The sequence below is a fragment of the Akebia trifoliata genome, chromosome 1 (assembly GCF_017979445.1).
Source record: "Akebia trifoliata isolate Shusen 1 chromosome 1, ASM1797944v1, whole genome shotgun sequence".
Taxonomy (NCBI): domain Eukaryota; kingdom Viridiplantae; phylum Streptophyta; class Magnoliopsida; order Ranunculales; family Lardizabalaceae; genus Akebia; species Akebia trifoliata.
The window spans coordinates 32,708,608-32,726,238 of NC_141375.1; the positions used below are offsets into that span (position 1 = coordinate 32,708,608).

Consider the following 17,631-nt stretch of genomic DNA (forward strand, 5'->3'; position numbering starts at 1 on the left):
ACCAAAATTGTATTGATATGTGGGCTACAACTCAATTAAGATCTTTTAGAATACATTTCTCAATAGAAAGAAAGTTGCATTGTATTTACTCATTTATGATGTCACAATCCATGTATTTAATTGCCTTCGAAAGCTGTTTATCACACTTACATGACCACATATTATAGTCCCCCACCCCACCCACACACACACTTTTTAGGAGACATTTTCTGATGAATTTGTTCTAGCTCATGCCTTTGGATGGTGTGTTAAGGTTATACTGGTTCATATTCAACTCCTTCTATGGATATTGGCAATTGGATTCGAGTTGACGGAGGTTAATTTATGAAACTAATTATGCATTGTCAGTCACAAATGATTTTGTGGTTACTGATTTTCAGATTTGTGTGGGGCCATGCCTTTTTCCTACAATGGTTGGGATTTGATAAAATCAATTTGAGTGGTTCACTTTGGACTGGTTGGTTAAGCAACATGGGAGCACACTTGATTCGATTTAGTTCACCGTGATTAGGACTGCATTTAATTTTTGGGTTCTGGAATTTTTTTAAATGCCAATGATATCAGATTAGAGATGTTTATATAAATTTAAAAAAAAAACCAATTTTCTTAATAAATTTCTATTTCTAACAAATTGAAAAATAGTTCTCTTTTGACTTGATCATTGGTCAAATTGTGACCAAATTTTTTGTCAATCCAATTAATATATTAAAATTTGGTTACCATTGACCAGTGAATGTGATCAATTTTCGTACAAACTTTATACTATTAAAGATGAGTTCTAAAATTTTGATAAAATTGAACAAAAGCAATTATCAATAAACTAACCACCTGAAAGATGTCAATTTATAAGATGTGGTACGTAATTCGCCATTTGAGCGTATCAAATGGCGAAATTACTGTTGATTCATGTATAGAATAACATATTTTTGTGGAGAGCAAATATCATACTTCATTTTGTAAGATTAAATCTTCAAAAACTATGAATGTACCATTTTCACATGTAAACTTATATATGAATAAAATGGATAATTTCGACATTTGGGTAATTTAAATACAATTTGGAGCCTAAGCAATAATTACTCATCGAACCACATACATATTCACAGGCCACTAATTTGTTGATTTGATACCAAATTGGCCTTACGATCATCTGCCATAAATTAAATTAGATAAAAAATAAAGAAAGAAATAATCAGTCTCCTCAATGATATCAAAGACTACAAGACAATTTCAAATCCAATCACTCTGACTGAAATTTTCGTCTAGGGTTTCTTACTATTCTAAGATTTGTTTGAAGAAAACTCATCAAATTCTTACCCCAAAGATTTGAAGTCAGCTAAACAAATCCTGTTTCTCCAATCAATTCTGTCAAGAACCATCTCTTTTATTCTCATATCGAAGAAGAGTTGAGATATTAAATTGGGTGTGTCATCATTATTTGGTGTCTCGTATTTATTTCTAAAACATATAATCTTTTTTGCTTATCGAAAAAGTCCAAGAAGCAAGCATTTGCGTAACTACCAATATTTGATTTTTTGACTAAGAAGAATTAACCATAGAAACTGTAGATGCTAAAATTGGGTGATCTGTCCTCAAGCTGTTCTGACTAGTAACCTTGAACAGCTGACAAGTAGCCTCAAACACCTGTGCCACAGACTCTCCAATGCTCAAGTCGGTAAAATCAATGAAAACAGAAGCAGCAGATAAGAGTGTAGATTAACAATGTTCCAGAAACAACCATCCTTTCATCTATCGAGTTGAACAACACTACTGTTCCATTATTTTAGTTAAAATCATAACTAATGTTCCAAAAAGAGTGTAGATTAGCAAAAACAACCATGATACATGTTAAAATCAGCCAGAAACAATCAAATACATACATATAACACAAACCATCTGAATTTCTGTTTGAAATGGAAATCAAACAACAGAAGGCAAATAAATGAAGTAAACTTGATTTTTGCACTCCAACGAGTTTCTCTGATTTAGTCATAGTGCATGAAAAGTCCACATCTTGAGAGCAGACTAAGTACTCTCTAAATGAATTTTCAACTTCTCTGTTTCCAAAATTTCCTCAGCGATCTTGGTATTAGGGCATTCTTCTGTTTTTGAGAAACTCGCCATGTCCCTTTCCTCACTTTGACAAGATACCTCCATAACTGTATGTTCCTCAATATTTTGTTCCTTGGGATTAGGAGATTCTGGACCATCATGGGCAAAAACAGGAGCAGAATCAGTTGGGATCCCTTCAACTGTGGGAGTATATTCCATTGTCCAGGATGGAGATTTCTCGTCAGAGGAATCAGATTCCTCAAAGCTCTCTCCTTCGGTGGATTCTGAACCTGAATCCTCCTTAGATCTGTTTGAACTTTTCCCTTTCCTGGGAAATACATGCTTTAGGCCGTGAGCTGATCTTCCAGCCTGCTTTAAAAATCTCTTCGCCATGTTGCCTTTACTTGGGCTCACTGCCTCGTTCATCTCGGGGCTTTCTGCTTTCGACCCTTTGACAGCCACAGAAATGTATTCACCTGTTACAAAATTCTCAGTCATTCGCTTATCATCGTCAATCTGGAAGTTGACATGTGGTGTGGGACTACCCTCTCCAGTGATGCTGTGATCCTCTTCTTTAGGACTTCTGCTAAAAACTGAGCCAATCTTCCGTAGGTTCCTCCGAAATGATTTGAGTGCATTTATTCTGCGTCCCCCCATATTTTCATCACTGCTGCTGCTGCTATCATTCTGATTGAACGCAAATTCTGTTGAACGAGGGCTGCCCATGGAATCGTTATCCTCTCTATGGATTTGGATATCAGCACGTTTACTCATGCGTTTCCTAGGCTCCCATATTTGAGGAACATCACTTCCTGGGCGATGGATCCAAATCCCAGTCTTTTGTTGCCCTTCTATGTTGATTGGTTCAATATCATCTGCTGTTTTTGGAGCGCTTCCCTCAGCAGTTTCACTTGCAATGTCGGCATAAATTTTTGGAGCGATTTCTGAAGATACAGTTGGACCGGAGCCTTTCTTAGCTGTTTCACTATCAATAGTTTCTTTTTTGCTCAATGGTTCTTTGCCATGGATATGTTCTCCCTCCTGTTCAAATTCTATCTTCCATTAAGATCAGATTCTTAATTGGATATTTTCAATTAAAAATCATAGAAATGATGTACCTTTCCACCAAAATTAATAACAGTTACTGCTAGATGCAGCCTTCCCATTTTTATGTTTTGAAGAGGCAACCACATAACATGCCTCTGTTCACCCCTTAGATTACTGATGTTTATAGAACAATTCCTGCCAATAGTAATAATCTTGATATATTACCGATCAAAAAAAAAATTCTTGATATATTTAGCTAATTTAAGCATTCACATGCACATGAATATTTTAATAAGAGTCGTGCTGGAGTGACCTCAAGCTGGAACCTCATATCACACTTCTTGATGTGAAAGTGAATAGGAACCATAGATGCTTTTTCACTTGTATCTTGATGAAAAGCATCTATGGTTCCCATACACTTTAAAGTCAAGAAGTACGATATGAGGTTCCAGCCCGAGGTCACTTCAGCATTATTCTTTTAATAATACATGCACAGCAGATGGTAGAACCCAAAAGATCAACTACCGTATAAACCAAGTCAAAATTGAATCTACAAAAGTTAATTTTGGAGCATATAAAAGAGGGAAAGCCCCACCGCTTCAAGCACAAGCTCAAACTTCAGAAATATCATACCTAATAATTGACCATCAAATGTTTAAACATAGATAGAATTGCAACCTTTAGCTGGAATTTGCTTTCTTTGCTTTGAAAAGGATTTTTTTTGGAGTTCAACTCATTTCTCATTTTGTTAAGGGATTTGGAAGGGAATGAATCGTTGTTTCTTTGAGGGCAAGAACTATTCATTACAGGAGATACTCATTTCTATCATAGGTTTCTTTTTTCTTTTTCTTTTTGGTGCATGTTTCTTTAAGGAGTTCAATTCAAGGGAGTTTTCTCCTGAAGATTGTTGAGGAGAGAATGGGCTGTTGTAAATCTTTCAAGTAGGGGCGATGATTTTTTGGACTCTTCCCTTGTACCTTCGGATAACCATCTCAACCTCCTTAATTGAGTACATTTTACCTATCTTTGCAATTACAATGAGAGAAGGCCCAATAGGTGTTCGTTGACACCAAATGGTATACCAAAAATGCACCCACATTTACATTTAACCTTAATAAAGTTACAATCCCTACAACCACACTAGTTAGTTTTCTGAAATTACAAAAATATCATTTTATTATATTATTTTCAAAATTGATTTAGTTAATATTTTTAAAAACACCCTTCAATATTAAATTACAAGCCCAACCCTATAACCAAGCTTGTTAATTTTCTAAAATTATTTTAAAAATAATATTTTATTATACTATCTTCAAAATCACCTTAGTTAATATTTGTAATTGCAAAAAGGTCCTGCTAATATAATAAATGATAAAATACGATATAAAATTAGATTATCTACTTAAATTTTTTAAAGTATTTAGAAAGAAAAAAAAAATAATGCACAAATCCTAACTTTTGTAATACATGTGCATTTGGACTTGCCACCTACCAGTTTAAAAAAAATAATATTTACAACCTATATATTTTTAGAGTGGAGTTCGAAACAAACCCAAGAGTATCATCAACAAAGCGGTCCTTATCGTGAACTTCAAGATCGAGCACATTTGGTGTCTCCCATGTATAGATAGGGATCTTGAATTCCTCCTGCCACTTTGGAGCCAACGTCTTCTTCTGAGTCTGGGTCCGAAATCTGTGAGGGCCAAGTTGTCCTGTTACATACGGATCCGCCAACCCTAGATGATAGTATCATTCAAAACCACAATAAATTTCGAATGGCAGCAATCTCATGGGAAATTTGGCAAACTGTACAGTTACATATAGAAACTAACCATTTATCAGATCTGACGGTTTCATATTAGCTCCTTCCATAATTTCCACTTTTGCATAAGCAATTGGCTCTTTTTCGTCCACAGAAAACCAATCTCCTGGAAGAAAAAAATATTAAAGCATCACATGCATTATTATTTCAATCCTCAGTAACCACTACAAAGGAACGGAGAAAAGAATTGGATAACTTTAAAGAACACATGCAGTTAGCTGTGTATATATATTGAGAAATGAAGCTAAGCAAAACTGCAGCAGGGCCTACTTGTTGTCTTGCAGCTGATCAATTATGAAAAAAGGCCATCTTGCTGAGGAAAACTTTATGCCAACAACATAGTGCATTGTGAGCATCAGACAAAGGCATCTAGTGGACAAGAGGCTGAAATTCCACAATTGTAATGGATCCTCAAGTAGAACTTCCAGAATTTCCTACATTACTGATGTAAATGCTCAGATTAAGTCTAACCTATAATTAATTCTAAGGCATCCATCAATGCCTTCATCTTCACAAAGAGGAGGCAAGCACAAAGCGATTGGCCATTGGATTCTCCTAAATTCACGCAGGTACTCCTATTCTCTCAAAGTTGCAAAACATTGGAAATTCAGCCTCTCAACTCTCAAGTAGTAACAATATCCAACGTACTTTAGAACACCTTATTCAGGGGTTCTTAGAAATTCAAAACCTTATAGTACAGATTGTGCAGCCAAGATGTGGATGCTGAGATGGATGAGTGAAAAAACTAAGAAAGATAAAATTAAGGATGAACAAATTAGAGAAAAAATGCCGGAGTGGCTCCAGTAGGTGTAAACTAAGAGAAAGTCGATTGAGATAGTTTTTTCCTTTGGGCGCGTTCAACGAAGGTCGATCATAGCCGCCCTAGTTAGAAGGAATATGCAAGTTGTGGGTTCTAAAACAATGCTGAGAGTAAGACCCAAAAGAATGTGGATTGAGGTAGTGAAGGAAGAATGAACGGAATGTGGATTGAGGTAGTGAAGGAAGAATGAACGGACTTTCAATAACAGAGTGCGTGGCTCTGGATAGAATGGACTGGAGGAACATGATTTGTTCAACTACCCCAAATCTTTGGGATAAGGCTTCAATGATGTCCCCCAAATCTCATTTGTGTCCTTCTTTGAAGCTAAGTGTTGAGAGTTCAAAACCCTTAACCTCCACCAATACCATAAAGATGATGCAGTTCCTACCAACACTTTCTCAAGCAAAGATGTCTACCCTCAAAACATACTTGAGGAGGGCATTTTGCACCCTATGGGACCTATACCAAACATGGTGGATATCACGGAGAATGATCATGGACCATTCTTTATTTAGTAATTCATTTTAGTCCAAAATTTTTTTTAGTAGTTTTTTTTTTCTTGATCCAATTAGTTTCCTTTCTTGGGATAAGGTTTTTCTGACAATGATGAGGATGATGATCTGGTTAGTTTACTTTTTTTCTTTGTTTGGATAGTTTCTTCTGTTCTCTTTTGTAGGAGGGAAACTGCTTTATTTGATGGAGAAATAACAGAGGGAAAAAATTCTAAAGAATAGTTCTGATGAATTTCTAGATTTAGTTCTTTGAAGAAGACCTTTGTTGAGAGATGTTTTTTTTTTTAGAAAGGAAACTACTTTAGTTGTGGGAGAAATAAGAGAGAGAAAAAATTCTAGAGATTAGTTCTGATGATTTCTAAATTTAGTTCTTTGGAGAAGACCTTTGTTGAGAGATGGACTTCTTATGCTTGGATTTTCTTTGAAATCCATTGAATTATGAGTGATTTAGTGATAACCATCCATGTTTTGGTGCATATTTGAGATACCCCATATTTTCAAACTGATGACATACCTCCTTGACCTTTTTTCTACTCTGAAGAATAACAGAAAATGACCTGAAAGCATTGTGTTTCAAAAAGCATAGCAGGCCTGGTTTCCGTCTTCTAAATTTTTTTGGAAGTCTGATTGATATCTGTCTGAACCTCTGAGTCGAACGATAATGGGAACGGATGGTCACCTTGCTTGTAATGAACTTGAAGGAATCTTTCTTATGGTAGAACAAGGCCAAATGTGCATTTTACTTGGTGTGATTCATAGCTAGCGATTGACTTTAATTGTTGAAACAATAGTTAAGCTAATGGACAGCTGTTAATTTGTCGTATTCAATTTGCTTTTATAAAATCTTGACTCTGACAAAAATCAGTTAGTGATTCATGAGAAACTTATGTTGAATTTTCACCCACGGGTATCCAATGATTAAAAACAAATAGAGATGAGCTTTAGAACATTTAGAAGTAAAAAAAACACATAACCCAGACTTGTGACGACTAATATGCATGTCAATCCTAATTCTACATTGGTGATCAGAGAGATTACCAATTCCATGATAGAAGTCATCAACAAACTTTAGTTCTAAATCCCCATTTAAGTACTATTCATGAATCCCTCCAAAATTTGGGAAGATTTTACAGCTCACAGGCCTTTGAGTTAGTGTTACCAGACTCTATTGGGATGATTGTCAGACAATATAAAACATGCTTCCATCCAACTAATTACACAATTAGGAACTGATTCATCCATGGATACAGTTTGACACAGAGATCCAAGCAAAACGCCATTAAAAAGCAGTTAGCTGCAAACCTAATTGAAAGTTTTTTCATCATTATTTTACCTGTTGGTGATGAAGCAAATTTTTCCACGTCAACAACCAGCATATTGGGCTGCAAGGTAGTGAATTTTACGTGAGAAGCAAGTTCCTAGTGAATGCACATCTTTTAAAACCAGTAACTTCTAAAGAATGAAGTCATAACTTTTCCACAATAGAAGAGGCAAAAACTAAAATGTGTCACTTGGAATATGATTTTGGTTGTAATTTCTACTTATCGAACATGGATTTAACATGAAAATGTGCATTAATTGGATCTAAAGAAATTCAAGGTGTATGAGACAAATCCACCAGAACTAACCTGAACAAGTGTTTGTTCAAATGCAGCAGCCAGAATACTATCCTGCTCAAAGGAAAAAAGAAAAGAATAAATAACTAAGGAAAAAAAAATGCACGACTGCCTAGAAGTTCAATAGGAACAATTGACATAAGGCTTACCATCCACCCTGCAATTCCAGGAAGTTCTGTAACATCAAGCCCATGGTTGATGATAGGCTTCACTGTCATCTGAAAATAGGGTGGTTCAACAAAGCAAATACGCAAACGCTCAAGGAAAGGCCATTCACGAAGAAACTTCACACCGACCAAGACCTACAAGTGAGATGTATACGACCCTGAACTTAACAAATAGAAAGCTGTAACTCAAGTTTCCTCCCATATTCCTTTACAAGTAAACCGATTTCTCTGTTTAACAGCAGGAACAAGATTTATTGCCCAGAACATAACTACTTGTGAAATAAAATGACCTATTCATACAAAAATTTCTACACGTGTTACCCTGGAAAAAGCAAAAGGATATTGTGAGCATGGTGCTCACTTTAAGTAGTTATAAAAACCCGCCGCTATAGTATCTGCAGCTCAATTTGTTTCACTAAGATTGAAGTAAAAACAAATGTTATCAAAATGATTTCTTAAGCAACCAAGGTTCCAAAAATACAAGTGGGCTTTCCGACAGACTTGGCCTCATAATTGAAACATTTTTCTGTAACACAGGAGTTTGTCACATAAATCATAACTTTAAAAAATGGCCCACAGCTCATAATGCAAGATGTTTTTAGCCGTTTATCCAGCTGTTACTGCTCATATTGGGTTCCCCAACTGGTTTCTAAGCATAAACCCAATGTCTGCTTCGCCAAGGGAAAGAGGCACATCGGTGCTTAATCACCAAGTATACTACATAATGTCAACAATGTTTAAGGACCACGGATATTAAGCACTCACTTCTTTTGGGAGTTGAGGTACCACCATACCACATGCCTCGTAATAAACACCAGGTATGCTACATAATGACACCAATGTTTGAGAGCTTATGCAATGGCATAGAACTCCATGTGGTAGGTTGATCAACGTCACAGGCATCATTAAGTTCTCACTAAAATATGCCTCGGATTTTCGTCATGGGTCAACATGGAACCAATGCCAACTGAATGATGGTACATCAAATCAAACCTTTTGATTTTTTCGTTTTTTCTTTTACTTGAAAGCTTTCAAGTCTTATAGTATTCATTGTTAATAAAAAGGATTGAACCTTGAACTAAACTACTCTGACAAAAGAAAGCCATATTATACCCATACCTTCCCTTCTACATGCATGCCTGTCACATGTAGTTTAGCCCAAATGCCAAACCCAAGTCTTTTCCTTAGCTTCACAGCAAGTATTCCGCTCATATCATCCGCAGTGAGAAAATTCAGACCCAACTCCAGAACCTGCAGGAGACTAACTATTAGCTGTGTCCATGGCTAGAAAGTACATAAATTGTGGCAATCATGGTTACATGAACAATATAAGTCCACTTGAATGACTAGGTTTGTGATGCATACCAAGTGATCATCATCAGAAGGCTGTCTAAGGACCCTTATTTCCGTGAACATAGGTGGGTTCCTCCCCAGGTACAGGCTCTCAAACATAGCTTTCTTCTGCACACATCAAATACAGTATAAAAGACTATTTTATTTTATTTTTACCTATTAAAAGAAAATTCTTGAAAAACAAATAAATTAAACAAGCATAAAAATTAAACATTTGACTGAAATTTAAACACTCATTCAAGCAGCCAAGAACATCATCACACAAAGTATCACAACATTTTATTTTATTTTTGAATAAGTAAAGGTTTTATTAGAAGGCTAGTTGAGATAACCTAGTTATGCTGTTTTAAACAAAATGTGCTATTAGTGAATTACTCTGAACAGAGCAATTCAGAACCAAACTATTGGTGAAGTAAAAAAATTGCTATGGCAAAAGAGTATTGTAGGATGATCCGTGTGATACACAATATTCAAAAGGGTGGAATCGTACAGCAATCCATGGTTTGTACTTATTCAAGAACCAAGGTGTGATGGGGAGGAGGAATTTCTGTGAAGCAATCTTTTCCATGCTTATGGGCCAGAGCTTCTCGACCGTATGATTCAGCCACCTTACAGTTTCTGAATCGGTAAGTACCTGGAAAAAAAAGGAAATTATTCAGGCGTAATATCTTCCAACATCACAAGGTCTTCATTTTATCTAGGAATAATCTTGAAAACTTCCAAATATCACCTAAATTGAAAATACCAACAAGTGATGTAAGGCATGACAATGAAAAGACCCATTACGAACAGATCACACCCACATACTGACTGGCAGAAAAAGGAACCTACCCTTCTTTGATTTGCAGTTTTTCTTTCCTCAAATTGTATTTTCCTCCGCAATTTCAAGATATACCCCTCATGAACCTTTAGAAAGAAAAACAAGAGCTCAGGTAGACAATGGAAATGCAGTCAACGTATAACAAAAGCAATGTAACAAAGATACAGACACGTGTCTGAGACACTGATATAAAGTGTCGGACACACTAACCCCCAAAACCCAATTATTGCCCCATCTGTACAGTTTGTTACAAATTTTAAGGGATATAATTTATTAAAATAGTTTATCCCATGTTCAATGCAGACTATAGAAAGAATACAATTAGGTAAGTGCTTTTTCAGCTTATCTAAATATTTTGATATGATGATGCAAATTAAAATCATGTCAGGTTGACAGTTCAGATAACATAGTCTCAAATCTCTTATATAGGCCTGAACTGATAAATTAAAATCACAATTTTTTTAAAGGTATATTGGTTAAATCGTGATCTTTCACATTAAATTGGGAAAAACAAAATTTGACCTTGATGGACTAGTAAGAGGATATGGCTTTGTTGAAGATGATAGAGACCGTTTTATCGATAAAGCTTAAGATAATGACAATACAAAAGTGGTTGTCTTAGTTTATCATCTATTGGTATTGTTCCTACATTTTCCCGATTTTTATTTTATCTTTACTAATCTTACCAATCACCCATCCATAAAGCATAGTTGGTCTTACTACTACCTAATAAATATATCCTTTTAATTAATTGGTATGTATTTATCACATGGTCATTCTTAAATCAGACCTCCACTTTAGCCATCCAACTCTGATTTTATGTAGGGCTGGCAACGGGTCTAGTGTGGTTCAGGTGAAACATATATCCATATCTGATTTTTTGCCTGATTTGTTAAGGATATCTATATCCGACCATTTATCAACTTTTTAAAGGATATCCATATCCAACTAGTACCCAAATTTTAAGCAGATATCCAAGTCACATACTTTATTGTGCGGAGAATAGAGAGACCTTAATTTCAGGTTATATATATACATATCCTTTATTGTGAATTTGTAGTTTTAAACTTGAATAGACGGATGTTAGGAATGGATATGACATATCCATATCCGGCCCTAAGAAATTTTGAATAAAATAATTACGGATAATTTCATCCAAATTCTTAATCGGATAAAAAAATGTACTAATACCCAAGTAATTCAGATCGGATGAGTAGGGTAAACGGATATTATTTTACCCATTGCCAATCCTAATTCTATGGGCAACATCTTCCTCAATATCTTCATCCTTACATATAATAAACTTGAGAAAATGAAAATGGTATTTGCGAGGCATTTCTAGATCATCAATTTTTACTGGAAATTCCTCCTCACATAGCATTAAATTAAGTTTTTTTTTTCTTTACATGAAGAGGGAAACTGAACTAATCTTAAACAAATGGGACATACCTGGTAGAGATAGATTAAAGATATGAAATAAACAATGGGGTGGCAGATGCTGAAGTAAGAAAGGATCCAAAGCAAAGCAAGCACGATACCGATATGATGTATAATAGAAACCTCTGTAATATCCATCTCTGATGCAATCTTCGACAATTCAATCATAATAGATCAACAAACCAAAGATTCAGAATCAGCGAACTAGATGATTCGGTTCAACGAATGAGAACAGATAATTTCACATCAAGACTTCCAGAAATCACTATTAATTACAAAATGCTTCGATTAATAAAAAAAAAACTAAATCTTTTATTCTCAAATACAATTGCTAGTTAATACAAGTAAGAATTTTTCAAAGTCAAATCTAACAACGTCAAATCGATGCTTTAGTTCTTAAATCCTCTTAGCTACAGTTAAATTGATTAGGTTTAGTGAATATAGATCGAACTTGAACTATAATCGAAATTAGGGTTTTGTTGGACTGACCTTCGTTCAGCGAAGATTGGGTGAAAGTTCCGACAAAGTCCTTGGGAACAACTGAAGAGATGAGAAAATCCAGAGAGGAGGAGCCACGTAAATATCGTACTAGTCTTGCCGTTAAAAAACGGCAAAAGAGTGACGTAGACTTTGTATACGTGTCGATACATGAAAGGACAGTGACTCCTACATTTTCGCCACGTCTAATACGCGTCCGAAGAGTCCATGTTCGGCGGATCTTGGGACGCAACACGTTAGTACACGATACTTGGAGAATGACCGCTAAACACCAAAATTTTAAAATTATTTGTAAAAAAGTCCTCTCTAAAAAATATGTACTTTTTAGTACTTAATTTTTCAAATATTAGTCTAATAAGGACTTTTGAAGTTAAAATACCAAAATTAACAAGATTTGAAGAAAAGTGATTTCAATGTCCATCGAATCAACTCAAAAAATCACGAGTCAAATCAATTTAATTAATTTTATGAATTTTTTTTAAATATTTTAAATAATAAAATATTTATTTTTCTGCTTCATAATTATCATATATAACCTAATAACTTGGTCAAGTTTTTTACCTTATTCTATGCATTTTTTAGTTAGCTCGAGCAAGTTGATTCCATCTTACTATGAAATCCAATCAAATCAATTGCAATGTATAAAAATTGATTTTTGAGTTGACTCAATTGGATTTGAAGATGACTTGGGCCAAACTTGGTGGAACCAACTTCTTGAGTTAACTTGGTTGAGTAAAATAAAAAAATACACTGAGTTTGATAAAAAAAAATTTACCTAATTATTTAGTCATTAATATTTCTGTGAAAAATAAATATTTTATTTATTAAAATTTATTTTTGAAATATTAATAAATTTAATATAATTTTATGTGGGATAATTTGTGATTTTATGACTTGACTTGATTTAATGTATAGTCAAATTGAGTTTTAATACCTAGGAGGACCTAAAATATTCACCAAAAAGGGTAAGCTCTCAAATAAATACATTTTTTTAAACTAGTTGATAGGAGGGTAATCTTGGTATTTTAACTTCAAAAAGTTTTTATTAGACTAAGATTCAACAAAATGAGTACGAAAGAGTCTATATTTTAAGAGAGGACTTTTTGGTAAATGATTTCATAATTTTGGTCCTTCCACTCATTGTCCCTAAATACTTTGCCCACCATGTATTGATTAAACAAAATTCAAGGTTTTAAGATACGTATGATGTACACTTGGCCCACCACCTATTGATTAATCGGAATGCTGATGATTTTCTGATTCGAAAATTTTCACTCAATTGACGTGACAAGGGTACAGAACCATTGATCGTTTTCCTTGTGCATCCTGAAGAAATGATCTATGGTTTTGTGCCTTTGCCTTGTCAGCCACGTATAGATCGAGTAAAAATTTACAAATTAGAAAATCATGGCTCTAATCAAAATTCAGATTGATCGGTGGTTCTATGATTTTAAAACCTGAATGAGATGAGTATGACTCAGGGGATATAAACCGAGAGAGAGCCAATATGAATCGTTCGAGATTTGAGATGACTCGTCTAATATTTTTGAAAACACAAATGAGATCTTGCCTGAGATTTAAATTCACAAGTCTCTTAACTACGAGGAATACTTGTTTTTCTCAAATTATTACAAATCAATTTCTAATTTGAAGGTAGTGATGAGATGGTTGAAAAACTTGTACCCATTTTTAAGGTCCGGCAAAAAACGAGTCTCCTTCAGATAATTAACCACTAAATTTATTTAATTTATAACATGTTTTTAGTAAAATTATGAGTACTTTAATTAAAATGAAAATATAAAGAGAATGTGGAGTCTTTATTTATTTTTACATGATGTTTATTCATATTCCGCATTCCTTTTTCAGGAGTAGACCTCAGTAGTGGTATTTCCTTGAAGTTTCGTGTAATTATTTTGGATGGTTAAGATATCTCCATGTCACTAAGACATTAAATTTATACCATTTAAATTTGAGAACTCATTCACTGTACATTTTAAAACCATTGTTAATGGTTTTTTTTCAAATATAATCTATGGCCTAAAAACTAGTGGACTGTGGTGTTTTTTATTTTCAATCTAACGCTAGATCGTTTGTGGAAAAATCACTATAGGCAACTTTAAGAAAAAAATATAGGATCCACGCCCTCTTTTTTCAATTCCAATAATTTTCTAATATTTTCTTCTAAAAAAATTTGGTATGTCTTGAAGAGTTCATTGTTGGTATCAACTCCTAATTGATGAGTTGTAAGTTAGATTTTTAATTTATTTTTTTCAATTCAAAAAATAATTATCCACATAATCAAGTACTTATCTTTTTTTCTTTTTTCTATTAAAAAAATTGTATATCTTAATGAGTATCTGAAAGGTACTTGATAGAAATCAGATATTTGTAAGGTCGATTTCCTTCCAAGGATCTCATACTTGAAATCAGAATCATTAAAAATCAGAATTAAAATTTTATTTAAATTTAAATTATCTATATATATATATATATATATATATATATATATATATATATATATATAAAATACTAATCCCATGGGTTGTCTAAGCGGTAAGGACGAGCACGTGAAGTGTGGGTTAGGTGCATGTCACGGGTTCGATTCCCCTCTTGAATTTTTCTCATGATTTAACTGGGGGACTATGGCGGTGGGTTGCTGTGGTAGTCCTCCCCGAGATTAGTCGTGGTGCGCGCAAACTGATCTGGATAATCGATTAGGCAAAAAAAAAAATAATACTATCCTTCAAGACCGCATAAGAATTATTATTGAGCTTTTATCATTGATTTTCTCTTGCTTGGAAGGAATTGCCTGATTCAAGTCAACTTGATCTCGCTTGATGCGGAAATGAGATGAAATTCAAGTACGAAAAGCATGAATGATCGAGAAGATATAACCTTTGTATATAAAAATATCCATTGAATTGACTTTAGTGCATCAATCCACAATGATGAACCATGGGAGTGCACACTGATACTGATGTGATCACGAGTAGTACAAAATTCAAAAAGTTTGTGTCGCCTACAATACAGCTCCTATCATTGCATCTTCTGGAAGATTGTCTTGACTTTATTAATAGTAAAAATAAAAAAAAATAAAAAAAAAATAAAAAAATAGACATAGACATCCACTTTTATGAATATTAGAGATTTCCCTCCAATGTTTTCAAACCGACAACATGCCCCTCAACCTTCTTTAGTGATTAAATAACATAATCTAAATACCCCTCCCCCTTCTTTAGTTTTTAGTTAAAATCTTTTATATATATTTTTTTTATGTGAAATGAACGCGTTATTAAAAATGAGGTTATATAGATTATAAATGATTTACCACAGATGTTAAATAGCTTGAAAATGACTAATTTTGCAAGTAAAAGGGTATGCCAAATAATTAACAAAAGGAGAAGGGGTATATGAAAATTTTTATGAAAAAAAGGGATTTGCCGACACCAAGATAAGGTTTGTAGGACAAGAATAATAAAGGAAATAAATATGACAGGTATTATCTTTCTATATAATTTTTAGGTTTTTAAGACACCTTTTGCTTCTTCTAAGACTTGATCATGTTCATACTTGATAGGATATTAATATGAGTCGTGATAATATGACTCGTCAAGTGGAATACTCAATTGATTTTCTGACGTGACAAGTTTAAGAATCGTAGATATATGTCTCGGGATATATTATTGCACTTCCCAATGAAAAGTGTATCTCAAGGGAGTTGTGTATCCCAAGACATACAGATCTACGATTCTCAAGCTTGTCCATGTAAGAGAGTCGAGTATGCCACCTGGTGAGTCATATTATCAGGATTCTATTAATATTTCATATGCATGTCCCCTTTGAATTTAATGACACTGATTGCCCCACATGTTCTCAAAAACTCATCCAACTTCTTATTTTTAATAATAAATTATTTAATAGACCTATGGGAAGGGTTTTTTAATCTAAATCTTGTCTAATTTTTCCACTGTAAGTTTGATGGTACATTTGGTAAAAAAATTAAATGGTCTTTACCTCATTTTAATAGGTGAGTTCTATTATTTAACTAGTCGAGATAGAAATTAAAATCATTGAGATCGACATTTATTCAAATTGCTAATTTTCACATTTTACAATTATCAAGATAAAAAATATTCAACTATTAAACAGGAATCATCAAGATCAACATTCAAATTGTCAAGTTTTGACCCAATAGCTTAGTAGATTTGAGGATGGTACTCGAAATGTAAATGTGAATCATAGAGATCAACAATTTGATTTATTGACGTTGTATATTTAAGTTTCCCATTTTATTAGAGCTAGGGACCATAGAAAGAAGAAATATTATAAATAACTGAGTCATTAAGTTACCTCCCCAAAACTCAGGTCCTTTAGAAAGACTTCCTTGCCGTGTGTCTAGTAAATAGTTTTCCCTAAAACTAAATGACTAATGACAAAATGATGGGCTGACACATGCACGGTTGATGTGACAAGTGTATAGAAGCATAGATCTTGTTCTTTGTGTATCCCGATGAAAAAAATCTATGGTTCTGTGCACTTACCACGTCAACCACGTACACGATGACACATCATTTTATCACGACTAAAAATAACTATAACAAATGTGTCCATTCGATAGCATCCCATTCAAACAACAATTGGCGGTAGGAGTGCGTTCTTTTTTTTGTGATTAACTTCTTAACCAATTGGGGTATGCTTTTGAGGGAAGGGGATGCTAGGATTGAGAGGGTCTCTGGACTCTATATCTTGAATGGGGCTTTAGACTTGTGTGACCCTAATACAGATCCGATCGGATTAATGAATATGTGAACTGAATCCAATTCGTTTTATTTCATCTTTAATTCGAAATCAATCTGAACACATGCCTTATTTTTAAATTATCAATGTTTAAAAAATTTCAAAAAAATCTACTTTCCAATTATGAATATAGAGAGAAACAAAAAAAAGATTAAAATATTTTATCTATATGTATTTATATGAAATTAAAAATAATAAAAGAAATTATTAAAAATATATTCGAATCGTTTTTTTAAAAACAGATTGAGATACATTCAAATCCCATTCAAAATCATTTTGGATCTAAGATTTCAATATGAATTCGATTTTTTTTTTCCGGATCGGACTGATTCAAACATTGGGTATATTTCTGGTCATTGCTAGCCCTAGCATAAAAGCCGATGGGACCTCCGGTTCGTTTTGTTCCGATTTTTAATAGTCTAATTCTTGGTCAGTTCTTGGCATACGGGAGTCAAACTGAAAGTGCAACCGACAGTTTAACCTTTTCATTGAAATTATAGGGGATTAAAATACAGAAAAGAAACAAAAAGGACTTTAAATATTGAAGATTAAAAAATTTAAAAAGTAGGGAATCTTCTCTCTGCCCATAGCTCCGTTTTCATCAATTTGAAGGCATATTCAGAAAATAATAAATAATAGAAGTAGTGCATGCTTGCAAGGTGTTGCCTTATACATTTTATGAAAACATTT

General features: G+C 33.8%; 1 protein-coding gene across 2 annotated transcripts; it reads right to left on the reverse strand.

Annotated features, from left to right (window-relative positions):
- Nucleotides 1-1,803: 1,803 nt before the first annotated feature.
- On the reverse strand, nucleotides 1,804-12,294 carry LOC147411864 (C2 domain-containing protein At1g53590-like). 2 transcript variants are annotated; one of them, XM_086453272.1, is made up of 14 exons: nucleotides 12,136-12,294; nucleotides 11,659-11,796; nucleotides 10,221-10,295; nucleotides 9,880-10,023; nucleotides 9,402-9,497; nucleotides 9,156-9,287; nucleotides 8,019-8,171; nucleotides 7,882-7,923; nucleotides 7,587-7,635; nucleotides 4,932-5,027; nucleotides 4,652-4,835; nucleotides 3,171-3,294; nucleotides 2,598-3,093; nucleotides 1,804-2,528 (listed from the first exon to the last, which is right to left on the reverse strand). In XM_086453272.1, the coding sequence occupies exons 2-14, from the start codon at nucleotides 11,782-11,784 to the stop codon at nucleotides 2,026-2,028; spliced, it is 2,220 nt and encodes a 739-aa protein (XP_086309398.1). In that variant the 5' UTR covers nucleotides 11,785-11,796; nucleotides 12,136-12,294; the 3' UTR covers nucleotides 1,804-2,025. The 2 variants fall into 2 exon arrangements, with proteins under 2 accessions (XP_086309398.1, XP_086309396.1); XM_086453270.1 differs by having other exon boundaries at nucleotides 1,804-3,093.
- Nucleotides 12,295-17,631: the final 5,337 nt, after the last annotated feature.